The sequence below is a fragment of the Motacilla alba genome, chromosome 11, assembly GCF_015832195.1.
Source record: "Motacilla alba alba isolate MOTALB_02 chromosome 11, Motacilla_alba_V1.0_pri, whole genome shotgun sequence".
Taxonomy (NCBI): Eukaryota; Metazoa; Chordata; class Aves; order Passeriformes; family Motacillidae; genus Motacilla; species Motacilla alba.
The window spans coordinates 5,893,619-5,914,857 of NC_052026.1; the positions used below are offsets into that span (position 1 = coordinate 5,893,619).

Below are 21,239 nucleotides of genomic sequence, written 5' to 3' on the forward strand. Positions count from 1 at the left end.
CAGGTTTGGGAGGGCAGGACAGGAGGCCTGGCTGGTGCCTTCCCAGTTTTCCAGCACTGCAGGTGTGTGCATGGCTGGGTGTCAGTGACGCTCCTGACACACTGAAGTGATCTCACATATGTGCTGGGCTAGTGTAGAACTCGCCCTTGTCCTTGACTGAAGAGGGAGTGACAAGTGGTGCCCCTTGCCTGTATGGTCTGCATCAGGACAGAACCTCACCCAGACCCTGAGCTTTCTGCTAGCTTAGTTCTGCTTAGTGATGTTTTTGTCTGAAAATCTGTAGTTTTTCAGAAGCATTGGGAGGATCAGGACTCTGTTCCCATTTTTACAAACTGATTTTGGGTATGTGTGTGCAACAAAAGTGATGGAAAAACCATAAATTGATCCTGCAAGTCATGATCGGGGCTTATTTTCCTTCTTTTTCTTGTAAGCCCAGATGAATTCCTCCTGAAAGGCAGCTCATGCATCCACTCTGTCCGTTTTTATGCATGCTTACTGTTTTACACATCAAACAGGGTTATGTGTGCTTTTTTAGTAACGCCTGCTGAAGCATGGAAAGGATCAACATTTCATTTTCATTACATTTCATTTATTTCTCTATTTTGGAGGAAGGGCTCCATGAAGTAGAAGACAGACATCACTAAAATCAGTTTCTCCAGCAGGTGAAAGGCATTGGTAGCTAATGTGTCTCATCCTAAAGCAGCTGAATTGGAAGTCACAATCAGAGATTTAGAAAAAAATGTCTGCTTGATAATGTCCTTTGCCATGACAAAGAACAGTCACAGGAGTAGTAAAAGGCTAAAAGAATGGCCAGACAAAGACAGATCATCAGTTTGCCTTTAGTTTGAGACTCCTGCAAAGCTGTTACTTGAAAATACCTGCATCGAATACAGGAACACGGAGATTGCCATCTTACATGTATGTTTAGTCTTTGGTTATATTATTTCAAATGTTATGTAGCTATAATAGCATGAAATAGAAACCCCTACCTGATACAGAGAGAGATATTACATCATTGCTGTTACAATGCTCTGCTGCAAAAGGACTTTTAAAGGATTTCTAATGATAATGAAAATATTCTGATACAGCATTAAGGATTTCACTACTGAAATGTGTTTAATGTAAATATGCTGTCAGATACCCTTCAAGTAATTGACAAGAGCAGATGATTAGCAGTGTTCTCAATAGTGTTTTTGCATAATCTTACATTTTGACAGAACTCTTCAGCTGCTTTTTATTGTCAGTGCTCTGCAATCAGTAATACTTTTTCCTTGACATTTACTTTGTCATTATAAATCTTGTAAGTGGTCATTTAACTTGTTCAGTATGCATGTAAGAATATCATTACTAACACGTTTGAAAAACGTCTTCCTGTTGAGGAACTATTGTGAAAGTAAACTTAAAAAACCCTAAATGGAGTAGGTTGATGAGTGAAATAAATACCTGTCTGTGAGCATTTTCGTGCACATTTCAAGGATGATTTTAAAATCTCTCTCTTACTGAGCATTCACTCTTAACCCATCAAATTCAACATGCTTGTTGGATTTTTTTAATCTGTTACTTTTTAATTTTAATACTGTCGTTCAGTTATGATCATTTACATCTGACTGACCAAAATTAAACTCTTATGATCCATAAGCATTCATAATTACATACTGCATGTAACATTAATAGTCAATATAATAAACCTTCATCTTTATTGAAGCATCTCTTGTTTCTACAGCAGTTCTTTAATCTATCTCAATAGATTTCTAGTGTACAGCTCATATAGATTTGGTCAGTGACAAGGGTTAGAGTAGTCTTGTAGAACATTTACTTGTAGCTGTGAAAAGCCCACATTCATCAGAGGATTAGGTCGATCAGATTGTACCAGGATCAATGGAAGGGCTGTGTGATCCCTCTTAGGCTGTAATGTGTTCACCTTCTTTGGAGAGAATTCACATACACACACATTTCTCTGTCTTAAAGCCATTTATCTCAGAATGTCAAATTGCAATAATTAACCATTATTGATCTTAAATTCAATTAACTTCATTAACACAGGTCATGATGAGGGTGCTGGTAAGGGAAAGGCTCTTGACAAGTGTCTTTTCTTATATGACATTGAATGTTCACAATCATGGCTATAAACTATTCATATTGTGCCACAGGAACATCTTTTAAAAATGACAGGAGTTTGGTTGGTGGCTCTGAAGTGACATTTTAATCCCCTCCCCCTCATCTCCTAGTTCTCAGGGTTTTCCAGCAAATTTTCTATTCAGGAATCGGTGAACCATTTGTTTCTAGCACATTATCTTAGTGTGGCATTATGGCAAACCCCACCTATTCAAATACCCCTCTGTTCAATAGGTACTGGTAGACAGAGACTCATTTACAGCAGTGTACATTAGTATAGTTAGCAAATGAGTGAAATGAATATTCAGTGCTTCTTTTTGCATACAAAAAAACACATTAAAAAAAAAAAAGCTGGGGCCATCTTGTAGAGGTAATCCTGAGAATCTCAGCTTGTTTCAAGTCCTGAGATTCATATTGCAGTCAATAGTTGTTTTTCTTAAATGAGGGCTGAATAGCCACTGTGAAAGGACACAAAGCTTTGTTGGCCCACACTGAGCTCCTTTCTTAATAGAGGAACTTCATTATAAGCACAAGTTCACAATGGCTGAAATTGTGATTGAAATCATTTGGATTTCTACTATACCATTCATACAGATGTATAGAGTTTATTGTAAGGAGGCACTGCAGCCAAAATAGCTATTGAAACTACTGTAGAAAGGGCTTCAATGGGAGATGCAAGTTTGCAACAAAATGAAGAATCAGGCTGAAGGTCTTTTGGTACATTTTGAGTGTCTTACGTAGGCATGATTATTTACAAATAAATCACCAAGTAGAATGACTCGCTGTAACGTACTGAAGCGTTTTAGGTGAAAACTTGATTTTTAAAAATTTCGCAGCGAAGGTGGCAGTTCCAGAGATGTGTTTATGATTCGTACAGCTAAACACCAATACAGCACCAGATTCTAGTTACTGTAAAACTTGTAAGATGTGGACAAATTAGGAGCAACCAAATATGTGGGAAGATTACAGAAAGTAAGGTGCAAGATTTTTTCTTGGTGTAGAAAAAACTCTAAACCGTATCAGAAGACTGAGAAATGCGCATAAAGAGAAATGACAACATCAGTTTCGTTCAGAAACAGATTTCTGTGACAATTAAATGGTCATTTTGTCACTACATTTGCTATTTCCACTCCACTATACAAGCATTTACTGAGAAGAGGCAGGGCAGAAGCAGAATGGTTTGATTACTGCATTTGAAGAAACTGAAGTTCCCGTACAACATCTGTTTGCTCAGTGAAGGATTATAATAATTACGAGCTATTAGAGCCATATTGAGAACTTCTATGCTCATAGCTGCTTATCCCAGAGTTGGCTGTGAATCTTGTATTAGTTTGTGGAATGCCCTGTGTGCTTTTCAGTGATTAAAAGATGCCACCCAAATGTCTGGTATCAAGCAGAGATTGTGTCACTCTGTATTTTGGTACCATTTCATACAGAGAATTTGGCTTCGTCTTGCCAGGATGTTGACAGTGGCTTTTAACTAAAAAAAAAGCAACCCCCAAAACAAACATTTTTTTTTTTTCTTGGAACGTTCTGGTAAATATTTTTGTCCATTTGAGGAAATAGTAATTCTGTGCTTAGAAAAATTCTACAGAGTCCAAAGAACAATTAGGGTCTTTTTTCTCTGCTGCTGAACTCCTATTTCACTGACTCCCATTGTCATGTGTGCTTTCATGGAGTGGGACTCTCTAGCAAGTCTGTAGTACTTCACACCAAGCAACTGCCTTGGAAACCGAGGAAAAGCCACTTTTGTCTAACTTAAGAGTGGATTACATTTATTCATGTTGAATAATTTATACAGCAAATATAGGTTGGGGTTTTTCCTGTTAGTAATGCGCTTGGTCATTGAATTTGTGATGTTTATGTGAAATATTTGAAACTCTCGGGCTGCTTGTGAGCTGATAATTCACCATCCTATGCCTGGTTCCCTGATCCCTGGTGGTGTTTCCCCTTTGTGGCTGGGTAGCTGACCCTTAGCTGCCCCATGGACAGTGAGGAACATTTTGCTCCTTGGAATTGTGTTCATTTGTAACTTTAGTGCAGTTGGAGGAAGAGCAGCCTTTCCCAGGGAAGGTGGAGGGGTGGGGATGGGAGGAAGAGGATGGTACTACAGGGATGTTGATGAAATGGGATCATAATGCCCTGTACTGAATCAAACTGAGAGGCACTTGAGAATTCCCACTGGGTGCTCCCTGTCTCTGTTGCTCATTTGCCTACTTGGTCTGGTTCTAGTGGTGCTTGTGACAGGGTGGTTTTATGGTGGCAGGGAGGCCAAGAAGGTTTTTTTCTCCTTTTCCAGCAGGATCAGCCAGAAATTCCAGGCATATGCCCATAGGAGCTGTTCAAATCTCTATTCCCCCAGAGTGCAAAGAGGAAAGGAGATGGATTCCACAAAATGCCATAGCAAGGAAGGTCCTTCTGTCACTGTGACAGTCCATTACCTTTCTCAGCCTTTCCCCTGGATTACTGTCAACCCTGTCTTCCTTCTGGTAACCAGCTATGGGCACACACAGTGGAACATCAGCAGTTGGTGAACACCAACCATCAGCTGTGGTGCTTTAGGCAGTCAGTTGTATTGTGTGTGCGAGGCTGCAAATTTAGGTCAAACCCCTTAAAACTTCCTGGCCAGAAAGGCTCCAAACTCTTGTTCTTGTGAAGTTTCTTGTAAGCATGTCATTCACTCCTGGCTGTACAAGAATGATACCTGAAGAAAGTCTCTAGAATTCAATATGATTTTTTTCATTAAGAGTAACTTGGGCCTTGCTTCTCAACCAAGGCTTTTTATTGTTTGGTTCCCTTCTTGCCAAAAAGCTCTCGTAGAAGGTGGCAGGTGAACTCTTCAAGCAAGACAGATTTCAGACTAATCCTTGTGCAACCCAACCCACAGAAGAGCACACTGCAGTGTGTTGGGAGCAGGTGCTCCTCTCCACATCAGGAAACAGTGGTGCTGTGTTTCAAGGGTGAGTAATTTGAGCAGGTTTTAGAAAAACCCTGCTGAGCACGTTGAATTCAGGGAGTTTAGGCCCCAGGGAGAAATCGAGGCAGGGTGCAGTTTTGGAGGAGGGAAGCATGATCCATCATGTTCCATCTCCAGCACAGGTCTGGCAGAGTAGGTGTCACAGTGTTTCTGAGTCCTGCTGTGTGCTGGGAGCAGAGAGCTCCTCAGAGGAGAGTAGCGACAATACTTCAGAAACCTTTCTTATTTTCCCCACTGTGAAAAGAAGTTTGCTGGCAGCCTGCAGGTTCAGCATTCAATGGATCCCAGCAGCTTGGCTGTAACCACAGGCTCTGGGTTGTGCTGAGTACATGCACCTGTGGGCATTTCACTGGGTGAAATAATTGTTTCAGCTGAAAACTGGCAATTATTTTCAATTATACACATAGATTGTATTCACATAAACACACTATGAGGAAACATAAGAACAGAACAAACTTAAGTCATCTTCCCATGTTTTGTGTAAATAGCTGAATTATATATATTAACCTACAGGAGTAACAGGCTCCTTCACTTGTCTCCTTGTCTAGACAATTAATTTTTAACTTCTTTCTAGGTTTTCAGCTATAAACTGTGGATAAGAATGTTTCTTCCACAGGGTTGATGTGAAAAATAAAGCAGTCATTGAAGCTCTTGAACACCTCAGTTTAATGATGCTGTCCAATAGTTCCAAGTTGTTTCTAAGCCATCATCTCATTGTAGGGTATGCTGTTTTTTCAGATCTATATTTAGTGAAGGAGATAATACATAAATGTGAGGTTTTCACTTCGTCATTTAAGAAACATCTAAATAGCGTTTAGTTTCAGAAGAAAGAATGCCTTCCTTATCAGAATTCATAGCAGTTTTTGAATGTTTTCTCTCTTCATTTGTGAGTGGTTTGTATGACACATTTCTTGTGGCTCTGTAAAGCCTAAAGTGAATGGGAGACCTGAGTCCTGTACTTCCTTTAAACTACACAAAACCCAGGGGAGTTTGGAATACAGTGACATGAGGAAAAGGTGCCTGATGTAAAATTGCTTTGTTCGGTGCTTAGGTGGCCCACACTGTATTGACACATAAACTAATTCCTTGTTATCATCTCTTCATTGCGTGTCCTTGTCCATGTAATTTTCATCTCTTAGCACTTACAGTTGATTTGGCCTCTCTGAAGTCTTTCCAAATGTAATACCAGTCCAGGATGCTGAATCAGAGCAGCTGGCTAGCTTCCTCTGGCCTATTTCTGAGCTCTCTGTGGCAGACAGCTGCAGTATTTTCATGAAGGAACAAACAAATTACACTTCAAAGTTTTTAGTGCCTAATGACAGCCACCCATTCGATTGGCATCCTATGTCACATCCATCCACACCACTTCCCAGTGACTTAATCCTACACTCTCAATGGCATGAAAAGGCTGCAGATTTATCAACATACAAAAAATCCAGCTAAACAAGCATTAATCATGCACATCACATCAAATTAACATGTTCAAAATTAATATTCTTGACCTTGCCAGTGGGCAGAATAATCCGTCTTGCAGTGGGCTCGCGCTCCGGTGCGAGGTACCAGGGACTTGAGCCGACGTGAGAGAGAAGTGCTGACCTCTTCACTTGGAAATAACATTTCTCTCCCATAATAGACAGTCTTGCCTCTATGAAACAGAACCTTTGACCTTTCTAACAGGAATAATGTCCCTGTCAAGGTGCTGGGTAATCAGTATTGCCATGCCCGTTTAGAGACTGTTGTCATTTGCCACTCTTGTAAACAGGGCAGTCACTCCTGCCTCCCATCCTGACTGCCTAATGAGGAATATGTGAACATCTCTGCCAAGGAGAGAAGTCTCAAATACAATTTCAGTTACATGGGAATTAACAGTTAGTCTCAGTATAGAAATAGCTCATGTTGTGGGTGAAATGTTTGCCTTTCTTGCTGTGAGTGGAAGGCCTGTGGAGTGGGAGTTTTCTAACAGACTAATATAACTCTTTTATATGCCTTCATTTGCATTAGATCTTTGATTGACTCCATCCACTGAGCTGGTTTTCTCTTGCCTCTGCTCATTCATTTTGTGAATAAGGTTCATTGGCACAGTCAGATCATCCCCATGCTGCTGTTCCTCTGTTGGCTTTCTCTGCACTGGTGTGCAGACTGAGCTACTCAAATGGTCCCACCAAAACTGGGAACTCCAAGATTTTTTCAAAGATTAAATTAAATATTTAAAAATATTGTGTTAATTTCTCAGGGGGCTGGTGTCTGATACAAAACAGAATGGGACAAGTATTTAGGAAAAGGCTGTGTGCACTGCCAGCAGCAGGGGCAGTGACAGGAGCCAGCTCTTGTGCAGTGCCATGGAATGGGGAGTGAGGGTCAGGGTGCAGAGGGACATTCTCTGGCAGAATCCTACTCACTGCTCCACTTTATAACCTAATATGATCCTTTATCCCTGTTTCTTTTTTTTACTGGGAATATAATATTGATCCTGTAAGCATTAGGAGCATTTCTGCTCCTGATGCCCTTCTGCTGTTACTTTTTTATTCAAGTGTAACATGTAGATGGGCTCAGGTTCTTTAAGGATTGAGAAGTTTCTTTTCCCAATGAACTCAAAATTAAATGGTTTGGAAGATGACTCTTAGTATTACTTGATGATTTTGAATGATGCATAACAAAAGTGATCTAATTTTTTTTAACAGAAAGCCATTTGGTTAAAGCAAAAATACTTCCAAGAAACTGAGTGGTTTTGATAAACTTCTGTAGCTGAGTGGTTTTCATGTGAAAAGAATATTGGAATGTTTTGTTCCTTTTCAAGCAAACAGCATATATACTAGTTTAAATATATCCCCAGTGAGCTAATTGAAACAAAAGAAAAATTTTTGGCAAGAAAAAACATAATTAAAACAAGAAATTTCAAAAGTATTGAAATGAAATATTTGGATGAAATATTTGGATACATCCAAGCCAAAATATATGTTTCAGCTGTATTCTTCAGAAAATGAGGGAAAAAATGTGCATATAATTGGGTTTTGGAAAACAGTAAAATACACCTTTAGTGCTTTGGTCTTGTATTTCCAAACAATCTCCTGGAGGTGTGTGTCCAGCCATGGAAGGGATGACAAGCCTGGAGAAAAGGAGACTCAGAGGTGGCCTTGTCACTCTCTACAGCTCCCTGAAGGGTGGCTGTGCTCAGCTGGGGTTGGGCTCTTTCTCCAGGCAGCACTGACAGAACCAGAGGTCACAGGCTCAAGCTGCACCAAAGGAAATACAGGTTGGATATTAGGAAAAAGTTTTTTACAGAAAGGGTGATAAAGTTCTGGAATGGCTGCCCAGGGAGGTGGTGGAGTCACCATCCCTGGGTGTGTTTAACAAAGCCTGGGTGTGGCACTGGGTGCCAGGGTTTAGGTGAGGTGTTGGGGCTTGGTTGGACTCTTAAGGTCTCTTCCAATGCAGTGATTCTGTCAATTCTGTGAATTCTGTGACAAGCACACAGTGTTTTTGCTGGTTCTGCTGAAGAGCAGCTCTGGCAGTCGGGGTGCAGGTGGCAGCTGTGGTGCTGGTGAGCCCAGGACATCAGCAGGCACAGCTGCTCTGGCTCCATGGGGCTTCCTGTGCCTCTGGAGACACTGGGCTGTGGTGCCTCTCTGCTCTCGTGCAGCAGATCCCCAGTGTCTCTGCAGAGCCAGGTATATGAGTTTATTACTGTCTATGCAATATGTAGATCATTTTGGACAGTGATGGATCACAATTTATTTCCACTGGCAAAGAAATGATCCATAGCTCAGTTATGAAGGTAATTCCCTCTTGTGTGGAAATGAATTGCATTATACCACAGCTTACTGTTATATATTGGTATCAAATGTTTTAATTTCATTGTTACCTAGCAGTTCAGTTAATAATTACAACAAATATTAATGAGGGAACTGTCTCTTTTCAACCTCTCTGTGGCTGTACCTGCAAGATGTTTCTGAACCCCTCTGATATCCTCTTCAGAAGTCTGAGTGCCATGCCAGGCAACAGCTTTCCACTTTTTGTCAAATACTGTGTCACAGTGACACCACTGCTCAATTTGCAGGCAATTTCCTGTGGGTTATGGTGCCCTGTGAGATGTAAACTAAACACTTTTTTGAGAACTGTGATTTTTTTGGTCCTTTTTCTCTAGAAAAACAAAACCCAGAACTGCCTAATTACTTTCATTTCCACTTTTATTAACTTCTGCCACTAGAATTGCCTTTAAAGTTGTTCCTTTTCCCCTCAGACTTTGCTGTTGAGGCATTGAAGAACAGTTTTACAGATGCCCTGCTGTTCAAACATTTATTCTACACTTGAAAAATATCAAACTACGAGTCTTTTTTGTATCTTTTTTTTTTCTTTTTTTTTTTTTTACATAATAGGGTAATGGCAAGTAAGGATGAGCTGGTGACAGTGCTTCTTATAAACAGTCTGTCCTCCAGGCAGTGAATCACAGTGGAAAACCCTTTTACCATCTCTTCCTGATTCTATTCTCTCCTTTCACAGTCTCTTTGCTTTTCTTGTAGGTACTTCACCAAATAAGAAATTTCTTTGCTGTGGGCCTCCTTGTTCTTATTTCTGGTGCAGTGAGGCTGTTACTCTGGCTCTGTACTCATACTGACCATTTCTTGCCCCTGAGCAAGGTGTGGTGAGGCTGGGACCCTTCCAGTAGACCAGCTTTCATCCCTCCTCTCCTCTGTGCAGGGGAAGGAGCAGAAGGAGCCCTTGTCACTTTTTCAAAGTTGCAGATTGCTGGGTTAAATTCCACACTGTCGTTTGTGCCTCATTTCCTGCATTTCTGGATCAAAGACTGATGTCACAAGTTGGCTTCACAACTTGAGCTTAGGAAGGGGAACAGCTATAGAGGAGGCAGCTCCTGGTTAACACGCAAATATGCTTGATAGTTGGTGAAAAGGGCAAAGAAAGCATGAAAGGTAAATAGATTTACATTTAAATGAGCTGCATGCTGGAGGTTTTCCCTAATGTAAAAGTCACTCTCTAAAAAAGCTGTGAATGTGACAAGTCTTTCAGTTCAAACAAAATTCATAAGACTTCAGCAGTAAGAGAAATAAAAATGTAAAGAATAACACACTAATTAGGGAGCTGGTTCTGTGCCCTCTGGTTGTGTTGGTGAGCAGTGGGTCCAAGGAGGGCTTTCCATGGTGTGCAGGGATGGAGCCCTTGGGTTTGGAATGTGGTGTGGTGGTGGGAATGGGTGGCACACACTGAGACTGGTGCTCAGCAGCCAGAGAAAACTATAGACAGGTACACTCAGAGAGCCTTGGTGTGGCACCCCAGCCTGCAGGTGTCAGTGAGGTCTCTTTAAGGCAGGTAGTGTGGTGATAACTTTGGGTTTTCTTTACTTTGTGAAAAGGAAATTATTATGCAGTTTCAAATCAGAGGCAAAGAAACAGGAGTTGTAAAAAAAAATCTGTTTCCACAAGGGTGGAATAGGAAAAGAGTATATTTGCTACCAAATCAGAGATTTCATGCCATGATTCCTTCCTTCCATCCTTCCTTATTCAGTGGGAGTTGGTGTGGTTGAGAGAGAGGCAGTTAACAATCCCTTGTCTGCACATTATCAGTAGTTATCCAAAATTTTTCAGCTTCAGAGAGTAATTTGAACTGCTTTGGTCTCGTGCTAAAGTTCCGAAAATCCACCTTTTTCAATTCTATGTATTGGTTTTGTTGCAAGTATTTGCTGGACAGAGCTGAACCTTATTTAAAGTTGCTGCTGAGTCTTTGATATACATCAAATAATAATACTTCTTTTTCCAAATATTTTGAAAAAGCATAAAATAGAGCAAAATAGCACACCTCTATTTCATTAGAGTGTCATACTTGCTTCCAAAGTCTGATCTTTGTACAGCGCCTTTGAAGCATCTTATGATAAAATTTTTTAACATAATTCTTTCAAACTCTGTGCTCACAAATTTTAAAAACAGGACCCTTGCTGCTTGAATTTTCTGCATTGAAAATATCTGAAGCAAAATAATCGATCATTGTTATGTGTTGCTCTTATGTGATATGTTTGTGCTTTCAAAGGTTTAACTTGTGTTCTGAGGATCACATTATAACTTTACATGCTTGGAGGAAGATTTGCTACCATTCATCCATGTGAAAGAACAGTAGTGAATATTTTGTATTACCTAACTGAACGAAGAAATACTCCATGTGAAACTAAAAGCCTGATTTCATTGTCACTTTAACAGTTGTTTTGTCTCTTGTGGTTTTCTGATAACATTTAAACATATTTTCCCTGAAAGAAGTTTGCAAGGTTTAATACTGTGTGTGTGACACCTACTTTAGTGTTCTACATTTTTCAGTCTGTTGGTTCAAGTAGGGCTTTTGGGGGTGTAAACTGCTATCTTCTCTGCACTATTGCCTGAAGAAACAAGCTATAGGTTGGTCAAGATACAAATAGCCTACATTTTCCAGATGTGTTGCAGAGAAGGTCAAATGTCAGGTGTCTTTAACCACAGAATGTACTGAAAATGTAACTTTTTTGAGTTTTAATTATCTTTGTGAGAGATTTAAAATTCCACTGAAGAGAGTCATATTCTATTTTTGCTTCCCTGCAAATTAACGCATTATATAGAAATAGATAATTTTTGATTAGTTGATGATTCCTTTTTTTAAAGTTTCATAATTTTCTTGCATAAAGGAAAAACTTAGGTAGACTTAGTATATGTAAAACAGAAGCACCATGGAAAAAAAAAATTGTTTACTGTCAGTTGCCAACTGTCCTATTCAAGAGGAGTATCTTAGATTTACATCACCAGTTGCATTACTTGAGGGGAAAAAAAGACAGGATCCCTGTTGGGTGTCCGTGTAGCTTATGCTGAGTAAATATTGACAAAGTAGTCTAAAGAGCAAACACTTTGACATTTGTAAGGTCCACTGGAAGGTCTTGTATATATTTATACAGCAAGAATGAGTGCAGCATACCAATTTCATTGAACTAGCTCCTGACATAATTCTGCATGGGCTTTCTTGTTGAGGAAGTTGTGTTTAAATGGGAATGGGACATTTGTTACACCCATGAAGAATATCCTCAAATTGCTCTGAATGAGTTGTTTCCAAAGGTTACATCGCTTCCATTTAACCATCTCTTCTAAAATGTGACATGACTAATAATGATAACTTAAAATAAATTTTAAAAACCAGATTTTTTTTTAACTGGCAATTTTTTTACTTTGTAGAAATTCTTGATGTTTGTTGTGCTCTATATTTATTAAAGATTGAGTCTCAAAACTGTAATGAGCAAAAAATGCTTGCTTAATTTAAATTGTGAATCTGTCTGTTAAGAAATGCATTAGGGGTAGGAGAAGCATAAGACATATTAATTGACAGACAGGAACTGCTGTCTCTGAGGTTGATACAAGTAATTTATTACTTTAGAAATGAATGCCACCTCCAGAATGTGCTTCATTAATTTCAAATTTAGTTTTAATTTCAAGCTGTTGCCCCTTGAGAAGAATAAGGTGGCAAATTATGTTTGAAGAGCAGATTTTTTTTTTCTTGCTCTGACGAAACGCTAAATTTTAACTATTTAATTTTACAAATAAGTACACTTCTTTGGTTAAAGCAAAAGGATGATGAGCAGAAACTAACTTGTATTTTCTTCTCTTCATGATAGCCTATGTTTCAGATGAACTAAAAGCAGCAGCGCTGGTGGAAGAGGATGTGGAACCTGATGAAAATGCAGTTGATGGGGAGCCTTCAGCAAAATATGCATGTCCAGAGAAAGACTTCAGTAAGAACTGCCAAAGCTACCAAAACTCTCCCGCAGCTGAGTTCTCTAGCCATGAAATGGACAGTGAGTCCCACATCAGTGAGACAAGTGACCGCATGGCAGACTTTGAGAGCAGCTCCATTAAAAATGAGGAAGAGAGCAAGGAGGTTTCCATACCACTGGAAGACTCCACGGTGTCTGATAGTTTAGAACAAATGAAGGCAGTGTATAATAACTTCCTCTCTAATTCCTACTGGTCCAATCTCAATTTGAACCTTCACCAGCCAATTTCGGAAAAAACCAACGGTAGCAGCAGCAGTAGCAGCAGCAGCAGCAGCAGCTGTGGAAGTGGCAGCTTTGACTGGCACCAGACTGCGATGGCCAAAACACTGCAGCAAGTTTCTCAGAGCAGAATTCTGCCAGAACCAAGCCTTTTTAGCACAGTCCAGCTGTACAGACAGAGCAGTAAGCTCTATGGCTCTATATTCACTGGAGCCAGTAAATTCCGCTGTAAAGACTGCAGTGCTGCCTACGATACTTTAGTAGAATTAACAGTGCACATGAATGAAACAGGACATTATCGAGATGACAACCACGAAACAGATAACAATAACCCCAAAAGATGGTCCAAACCTCGCAAACGTTCCTTGCTTGAAATGGAAGGGAAAGAAGATGCCCAGAAAGTGCTAAAGTGTATGTACTGTGGTCATTCATTTGAATCTCTTCAGGATTTGAGTGTTCATATGATCAAAACAAAACACTACCAAAAAGTGCCTCTGAAGGAACCTGTTACACCTGTAGCAGCAAAAATTATCCCAGCTACTAGAAAGAAAGCATCACTGGAGCTTGAACTTCCAAGTTCTCCGGACTCCACGGCTGGGACACCAAAAGCCACAATCTCAGATAGTAACGATGCACTTCAAAAGAATTCCAATCCCTACATTACGCCAAATAACCGCTACGGTCACCAGAACGGTGCCAGCTACGCCTGGCACTTTGAGGCGAGGAAATCTCAAATTCTGAAGTGCATGGAGTGTGGAAGTTCGCATGACACCCTGCAGGAGCTCACGGCTCACATGATGGTGACGGGACATTTTATTAAAGTCACTAACTCTGCCATGAAAAAAGGGAAACCAATTATAGAAGCCCCAGCCACACCGACAATAACGTCCTTAGTAGATGAGAAGGTCCAGTCTGTGCCACTAGCTGCCACCACCTTTACATCTCCTTCCAACACACCTTCTAGTGTTTCCCCTAAATTAAATGTGGAGATCAAAAAAGAAGTAGATAAGGAAAGAGTCATTGCTGATGACAAAATGAAAGACAAAGAGAAGTCAAGCGAAGATGAGGAGAAGTATGATATCTCTTCAAAATACCATTACTTGACTGAAAATGACCTAGAAGAGAGCCCTAAGGGGGGATTAGATATATTGAAGTCTTTAGAAAACACTGTTACATCAGCTATAAACAAAGCCCAGAATGGCACACCGAGCTGGGGTGGCTACCCCAGCATTCATGCTGCCTACCAGCTGCCTAATATGATGAAGCTGTCGTTGGGCTCATCTGGGAAGAGTACACCCTTAAAACCTATGTTTGGAAACAATGAACTAGTGTCACCAACTAAAAACCAGCCCTTAGTTTCTCCACCCAGCAGTCAGACCTCACCTGTGCCAAAAACAAACTTTCATGCCATGGAAGAATTGGTAAAGAAGGTCACTGAGAAGGTGGCTAAAGTGGAGGAGAAGATGAAAGAGCCCGAAGGAAAGCTCTCTCCACTGAAGCGTGCGACGCCTTCGCCGTGCAGCAGTGAAGTCAGTGAACCCCTTAAGATGGAGCCCCCCAGTGATGGTGGCTTTAAAAGCCAGCAGAACAGCCCCGTTCCTCAGAGAGATGGTTGCAAAGACAGCCCAACTGTAGAACCTGTGGAAAATGGGAAAGAGCCTGTGAAATCCATTGTAGGTTCTTTAAGTAGCAGCACAGCCATCATCACTGACCACCCTCCCGAACAGCCATTTGTAAATCCATTAAGTGCACTACAGTCTGTCATGAACATCCACCTTGGCAAGGCAGCAAAGCCATCTTTGCCTGCTCTGGATCCAATGAGCATGCTTTTTAAAATGAGCAACAGTTTGGCAGAAAAGGCTGCAGTGGCCACGCCACCTCTACAGTCCAAAAAATCAGACCACTTAGACCGTTATTTTTATCATGTCAACAATGACCAACCCATAGATTTGACGAAAGGCAAGAGTGACAAAAGCTGCTCTTTGGGTTCAGCGCTTTTGTCATCCACATCGACATCTTCTGCATCTTCTTCATCTACAGTGACAACAGCAAAGACATCTGCAGTCGTGTCATTCATGTCAAACTCGCCGCTACGCGAGAATGCCTTGTCAGATATATCTGATATGCTGAAGAACCTGACAGAAAGTCACACATCAAAATCTTCCACACCTTCCAGCATATCTGAGAAATCTGACATTGATGGTACCACAATAGAGGAACCAGAAGAGAGTACACCAGCTCAGAAAAGGAAGGGACGTCAGTCTAACTGGAACCCTCAGCACTTGCTCATATTGCAGGCCCAGTTTGCAGCCAGCTTACGGCAGACTTCAGAGGGGAAATACATCATGTCAGACTTGAGCCCTCAAGAAAGAATGCACATTTCCAGGTTTACGGGACTCTCAATGACCACAATTAGCCACTGGCTGGCCAATGTGAAATACCAGCTCCGAAGGACGGGGGGAACTAAGTTCCTTAAAAATTTGGACACTGGGCACCCAGTGTTCTTTTGTAATGACTGTGCTTCACAGATCAGAACTCCTTCAACTTATATCAGTCATCTTGAATCGCATCTGGGTTTCAGGTTAAGAGACTTGTCCAAACTGTCCAGTGAACAGATTAACAATCAGATAGCACAAGCAAAGTCACCGTCTGAAAAACTGGTGACGTCCTCTCCAGAGGAAGATATCGGAACTTCTTATCAGTGCAAACTTTGTAACAGGACTTTTGCAAGCAAGCATGCTGTTAAACTTCATCTTAGTAAAACACATGGGAAGTCACCAGAGGATCACCTTCTGTATGTTTCGGAGTTAGAGAAGCAGTAGCATTTGCTTTTGATTAAAATAACTGTAATTTGCTTTGAGGAAAACTGTCAAAGACGCCTTAAAGCTACTGTTTAGTTCTTGGCACATGTTCTTATTTTAACTCCAGAGTCGCTCTGGGCTGAACTGTTTTGTATAACTGTACAGTGTTTAAATAGAGGTGCATAATCAGCTGTTGTTACTGGTAAAATATGAAGGTTAAAATGCAGTGGTAAGTGTTTGGAACTTTGTGTAAATTGGATTTAGTTGCTGTGCATCCCTCTGATGCATCAAGCTGCATGCATTAACAGACAGTTTAATTAAGCATTTATTACTAATTCTGGTGCACTTTTTCATGTGACCTAAGTGTGCTGGTATTTCTCACCCTATAATCTTTAGCCCTCTGAGTACTTTGAAGCACTTTTGCATTAATTTGGTAAAAATGTAAGGATATGCTTTTTTTTTAGACCCTTACTAGCTTAGTTCTGGTTACTAATATGAACCTCCATTTATGCAGAGGTGTCTCACACCTTGAAATTTAAAAATATAATTTTCACATTGAAACATAGATGTATATATTGTATAGATTTCAAAATCTCTTATGGAAAATGTGATTGTGGTTAATGCCATTTTCTTTTTTTTCAGCATTTTTAGCAGCAGCGGGGTTTGTACCTGATAAGACCCAGGTATAAACTGTACCTATATATAGTGTATATTTCATTTTTTTTTAGATCTAATGGTTTTTCCTTTAACAATCAAACATTGTAAATTATGTGATAAAAGATACCACAGATAACATTTATAAAGTATTCAGAAACATTATTCTTAAAGCAAAGTATGTTTTGCTTTGTTTTGCTATACAGTACATCTATATTAAGAGAGGTTCATGTTTAAATTATACATATTTATTAGTGTTGCAATCATTTGTTTGGTTTTTTTTGCTTTTGTTTTTGTTTTTTTTTTTAAAAATTGTCTGAAGAAACAGAAGCCACGGACTGCATTCCTGGCATACATTCTAACTGTTTTGCACAACATGACTTTTAAAGGTATTTATTAGTAAAAAAAATTAAAAATAAAATAAAAAGAGAAAATTCAAAATAAACTCAGTGCTCAAAGGGTTAAATCTATTTGAAAAACTTGTACTGTATTTCCTAAACATTGATAAAGCCTTTAAAATGTTTGTACTGTAATACTTTGCTTAAAAAAGTTATGAGGCATTCTGTGATATAACCTCTTTTACTTATTTATAAGCGCTCTTGGTTGTTATTTCCTATTGTAGAATGCCTTTTTATTTCAATTGGTAACTTTCTGTTTTGTTCTGCCTAATTATTCTCCCAAGATTCCATACTGCAGCTTTATCTTTAGGCATATGAAAGGTAACCCGTGGTTACCAGCACACTAAGTGATTCTGTTCGTCTCCATTTTTGGCAGTTAATTTGCAGAAGTAACTGACAGCTGACACCATATGAGAATCTATGTATAAAATATTGGCATGTAAACAGCACAGACACTGTAATGCACTCTGTGCCCTGTTTTGTTGTTGACAATGAAGCACCATTATATGACTCTTCATATAACCTTTTTTTCTACAGCAGCATTAAAATTGTCTTTTTGCTATAATTTTGTGTTGCGTTCACAATTATGTCTGAAATGTGCTACGACTAACGAGCACATTAAAATTAAATTGTATGCTATCTGTTTATGACTGAAGCTTGAGTAGGTTTCTTCATCTGCCAGGTGCTGGCAGTCAAAAGCTGCACATAAATCACTGGAGTTTTAGTGAACTTTAGCATTTAAAGAGCAGGGTAGCACTTATTCAAAGGCTGCATTAACAGAGTTTTTTTTCCCCCAGAAGAGATAAATGAGCGTTATAACTCCCTTTTAAGCATCAGGTAAGGCTGGCTGCGGAGAGGGGGGGTAGCAGCAGTGCATGGCAAAGCAAATAGGTGTTTTGCTGTGAGTTAGACCCAGGCAGGCACCACTGCTCACCTGCCTTCCTCCTGAGTGCATTGAGCAGAGTCTGCACCCGACGGTGTTCCACAGCTCAGAGAAACCCTTTCCACCTACCCAGCATTTCCAAATGACAGGAGAAAGAACCTGAGACCAGTGACTCCAACTTTGTGGTTTTGAAGTGAGTGAGTCCTCGTCTGGCCCTCCCTGCTGCAGTAGAGAGGGGGAAAGGAGGTGAATAAACACAGCCAAAGAAAAGCAGACAATCTGGAGCATTTATATGGTAATGACAGTCTTCTGCTGGTGTTGACAGGTCATCCCATCATAACCTTTGAAAACAATTTGCATCTCCAAACACCTATATCGCTATGCATGTAAGTGATGCCTTTTGCCAGTCAGGTGAATTCTGAGTCCAGAGATGGTTACAGGGGAACCAAATCCACCCTTACAGCACTTCAGCAACCTGAGAGAGAACTACCATCCCAATGTCAATTGTACAGTTTCCTTTTTTTAAAAAACAGTCCACTGTCTTCCCGTAAGGAAGTAATTGAACCTCTGGTTCTCATTGCCTTTCTGTCTTTCTTTCTGTTTTTCCATCTTTCTCTGTAATGTTAAAGGCCAGTACCATGTCTCAAAAATGTGTTGGAATGTTCTGTTCATCCTACAGCAAATGCTGCTAAGTGGACCAAGTGAATGGGATAAGGGCTTTGGTTTTTTTTCCTCCTCTTTTGGCTCACACTTGTGTCTGATTTTAAGGTCATTTGTGTGTCAATGTTTATTGCCTCATCTCAAATTCCAGCAATAAAATCAAGGCAGTTTTACTGGTTGACTGTACCATCCCAGGAGTCCCTCACTTAGTGAGGAAAGGGAACCTGGCTGGCTGAAGTCTTCCCTGGAGCCTCCCAGGTGCCTGTCCACATTTTTTACAAATACATGATCTCAGTCTAAACCCAGCCAAACTTTTTACCTCTACAGCAGAGAATTCCTCTTTTGAAAATTATAACAGCTTAAATATAGTATTTGGTTGCAAACCAGAAATTCACACATAAGGAGACTGGCAGATTATTGCATATATTGTCAATCAATGTATTTTTAAGATGCACCATTGACTTATAATAGTAATGCTCAAAGCTCTGTACGCAATGCTGTTATCTGGGACACGGGAGGGAGCAAAAGCAAGAGACTGCAGAGTCTGCAGGGTTCTTTCCACTCACTCTTGAAATACAGGCAGGGCATCTGATGAACTGATGCAACCTCCCTGATCTGGTAAAAATCCGTTCCTGGGCCTGAAAGTGCAGTGAGATGTACCAGGTACAAATTCAGGGAGTGTCCAGATCTGCCTGTGTGGACCAGAAAGGACTTTTTAATGTGCTTCTTAAAGTGTGCATGAAACTTTGCAAATGAATGGCTAGTCAGGATCTGAATATCCCAAATTTATTAAAATAAAGTTCAGCTTGCATTTCAGAACCTCCAGGACTGGCATACCAATGTGATTTCACATTATAAAGAATTTAGAGAATCAATGAACTAGAATAATGTTCTTTTCATCCATACACTGGTAGGTATATTGGCATGGTAACTATTAGTGCTAACCAAATCACCAACCTAGCTGTGTTAAGAGACTTTTCCCTATTAGACAAACATGAAGGTATAAATGCAGGATTTTAAAATAAGCATCTGACTTCTGACTTTTGCTTTGCATTTGGTATTTTATTTAGAAATATGCCGATCAAGTGCAAGAGAAACCAAAATGCCTCGAGAAAGAGGTTAAAAATGAAATTGTGATGGGTGAGAAGAGCTTTAAATCACAGGTGTATAAAGGTGACCCTGGTCTAACCCCACCCAAGTAGTGGCTTGTTGCAGCATACTGTATATCTTCCAGCCATCACATTTACGCAGTATCTTAAAATAACATTTGTGATAAATGTGCAATTTAACTAATTTATGGTGCTATGATGTGCTCAGGGCTACATGCAAGATGAAAATCTTAAATGGAGCTTGAACAGCTCACTTCACAACAAGAAATCAATATGCCAGATCTTAGAGAGCTGTTCACTGGAGTCAACATTTAGCAAAAAAAAAAAAAAAAAAAAAAAAAATCAGGGAATGTATCTTTAAGTTTTTGTGAGTAGGAAATCTAAAATTAACTGAAATATGGCTTTTAAGCTAATGTAAGAAACTGTTTCTGAAACCAAAATCTTTCTAGAATCTTCATTATATTTTATTTTTGTATTAGAATTGAAAGTATATTATTTTAATTATGCAGGTGCTTTTGTGGTAACCACTATGTGCAATTTTTTTATCCAAACCAAGGCAGATTAGTGTTACCAATATGGCAATTATCTGTTGCATTTAAATATGGCTATGTATTTTGCTATATAAAGCTAAGCATGATATGACTCTGCATGTTATGACAGCAAAAAAATCTGGCTATACTTTGAGATTTAAAAAAATACTGGCATGTATTGAACGGAAGAACCTTTTTTAATTTTGCAAGTTCTTATTTCAGCTGCAACAGAAAAAAAAAGGAACAGTGGTGCAAGTGGAACAGAGACGACTGGTAATAAAGCTAAATTTAATTAATAAATTTTGTATTTTAAAGTACGCCTCCAGAGAGCCTTATATATTTCCTAGAAAAATACCAAATTATTATGATCACTGCTGCCTGCTTTGTTTGGGTAACTTCTTGTTACAAGAATATGCCAGAGCTTTGCTAGGTGGTCTGTTACCCACTCTGCTCCACAGAGCTAAAATGCAGGGAATGGTCATAAAACTAGACTTTATCAAGGAAAGTATAAAAAAAAAAAATTAAAGATTACCAACTTTTAAAAAGTGACTCAATTGTCCTGTTAGCCAAGGATGAAAATTTCATCCTTTCAAGGATTATACTTAATACTTGATTGGATAGTTACTGTTTTAGTGTAGAAATACAAATGTGTAACTCCCTTGAGTATTACTAGTGAATACATACAATCTCCAGGAAAAAACCCAGTAAATTCTCCTCTCCTGGGACTCTGTGCCAAGATGTGCCTTCCAGCCCTTGCTTGACCTGCTGTAGGTAAATGAGAGAACGAGAAATAATTATGGAGCTGCCATCTCGGAACATGAAAGTGCCTCTGTTGGTCGGGGTGTGGTAACAGTGAATTTTTTTGAGTTTTCAGTAATTATCCTGTAATAATGAAAGGATTGTATATGTTTAAAACTATAATATTACAGCCCTCATTGAAGAGTATTTGCATAAGAAGTCAATCTTTTACCCATGAAGGAAGAAGGAATCAGGGTCATTTACAGAGGCGAGTGGAATTATGTATTAACGCATCATTATACATGTCTGAAAGCATTGGGATAACCGGTGAGGTTACAATCTGTTTTCAGGCCTTGGTTTGGG

The 21,239-nt window shown here is 39.7% G+C and overlaps 1 protein-coding gene across 1 annotated transcript in view; it reads left to right on the forward strand.

The window, feature by feature from the left end:
- TSHZ3 (teashirt zinc finger homeobox 3) overlaps positions 1-19,907 on the forward strand; it is a 66,591-nt gene extending 46,684 nt beyond the window's left edge. The window contains exon 2 of the mRNA XM_038148075.1: positions 12,726-19,907. Coding sequence (XP_038004003.1) covers positions 12,726-15,925 — 3,200 coding nt within the window. The 3' untranslated portion in view covers positions 15,926-19,907. The remainder of the gene's footprint in view (positions 1-12,725) is intronic.
- Positions 19,908-21,239: the final 1,332 nt, after the last annotated feature.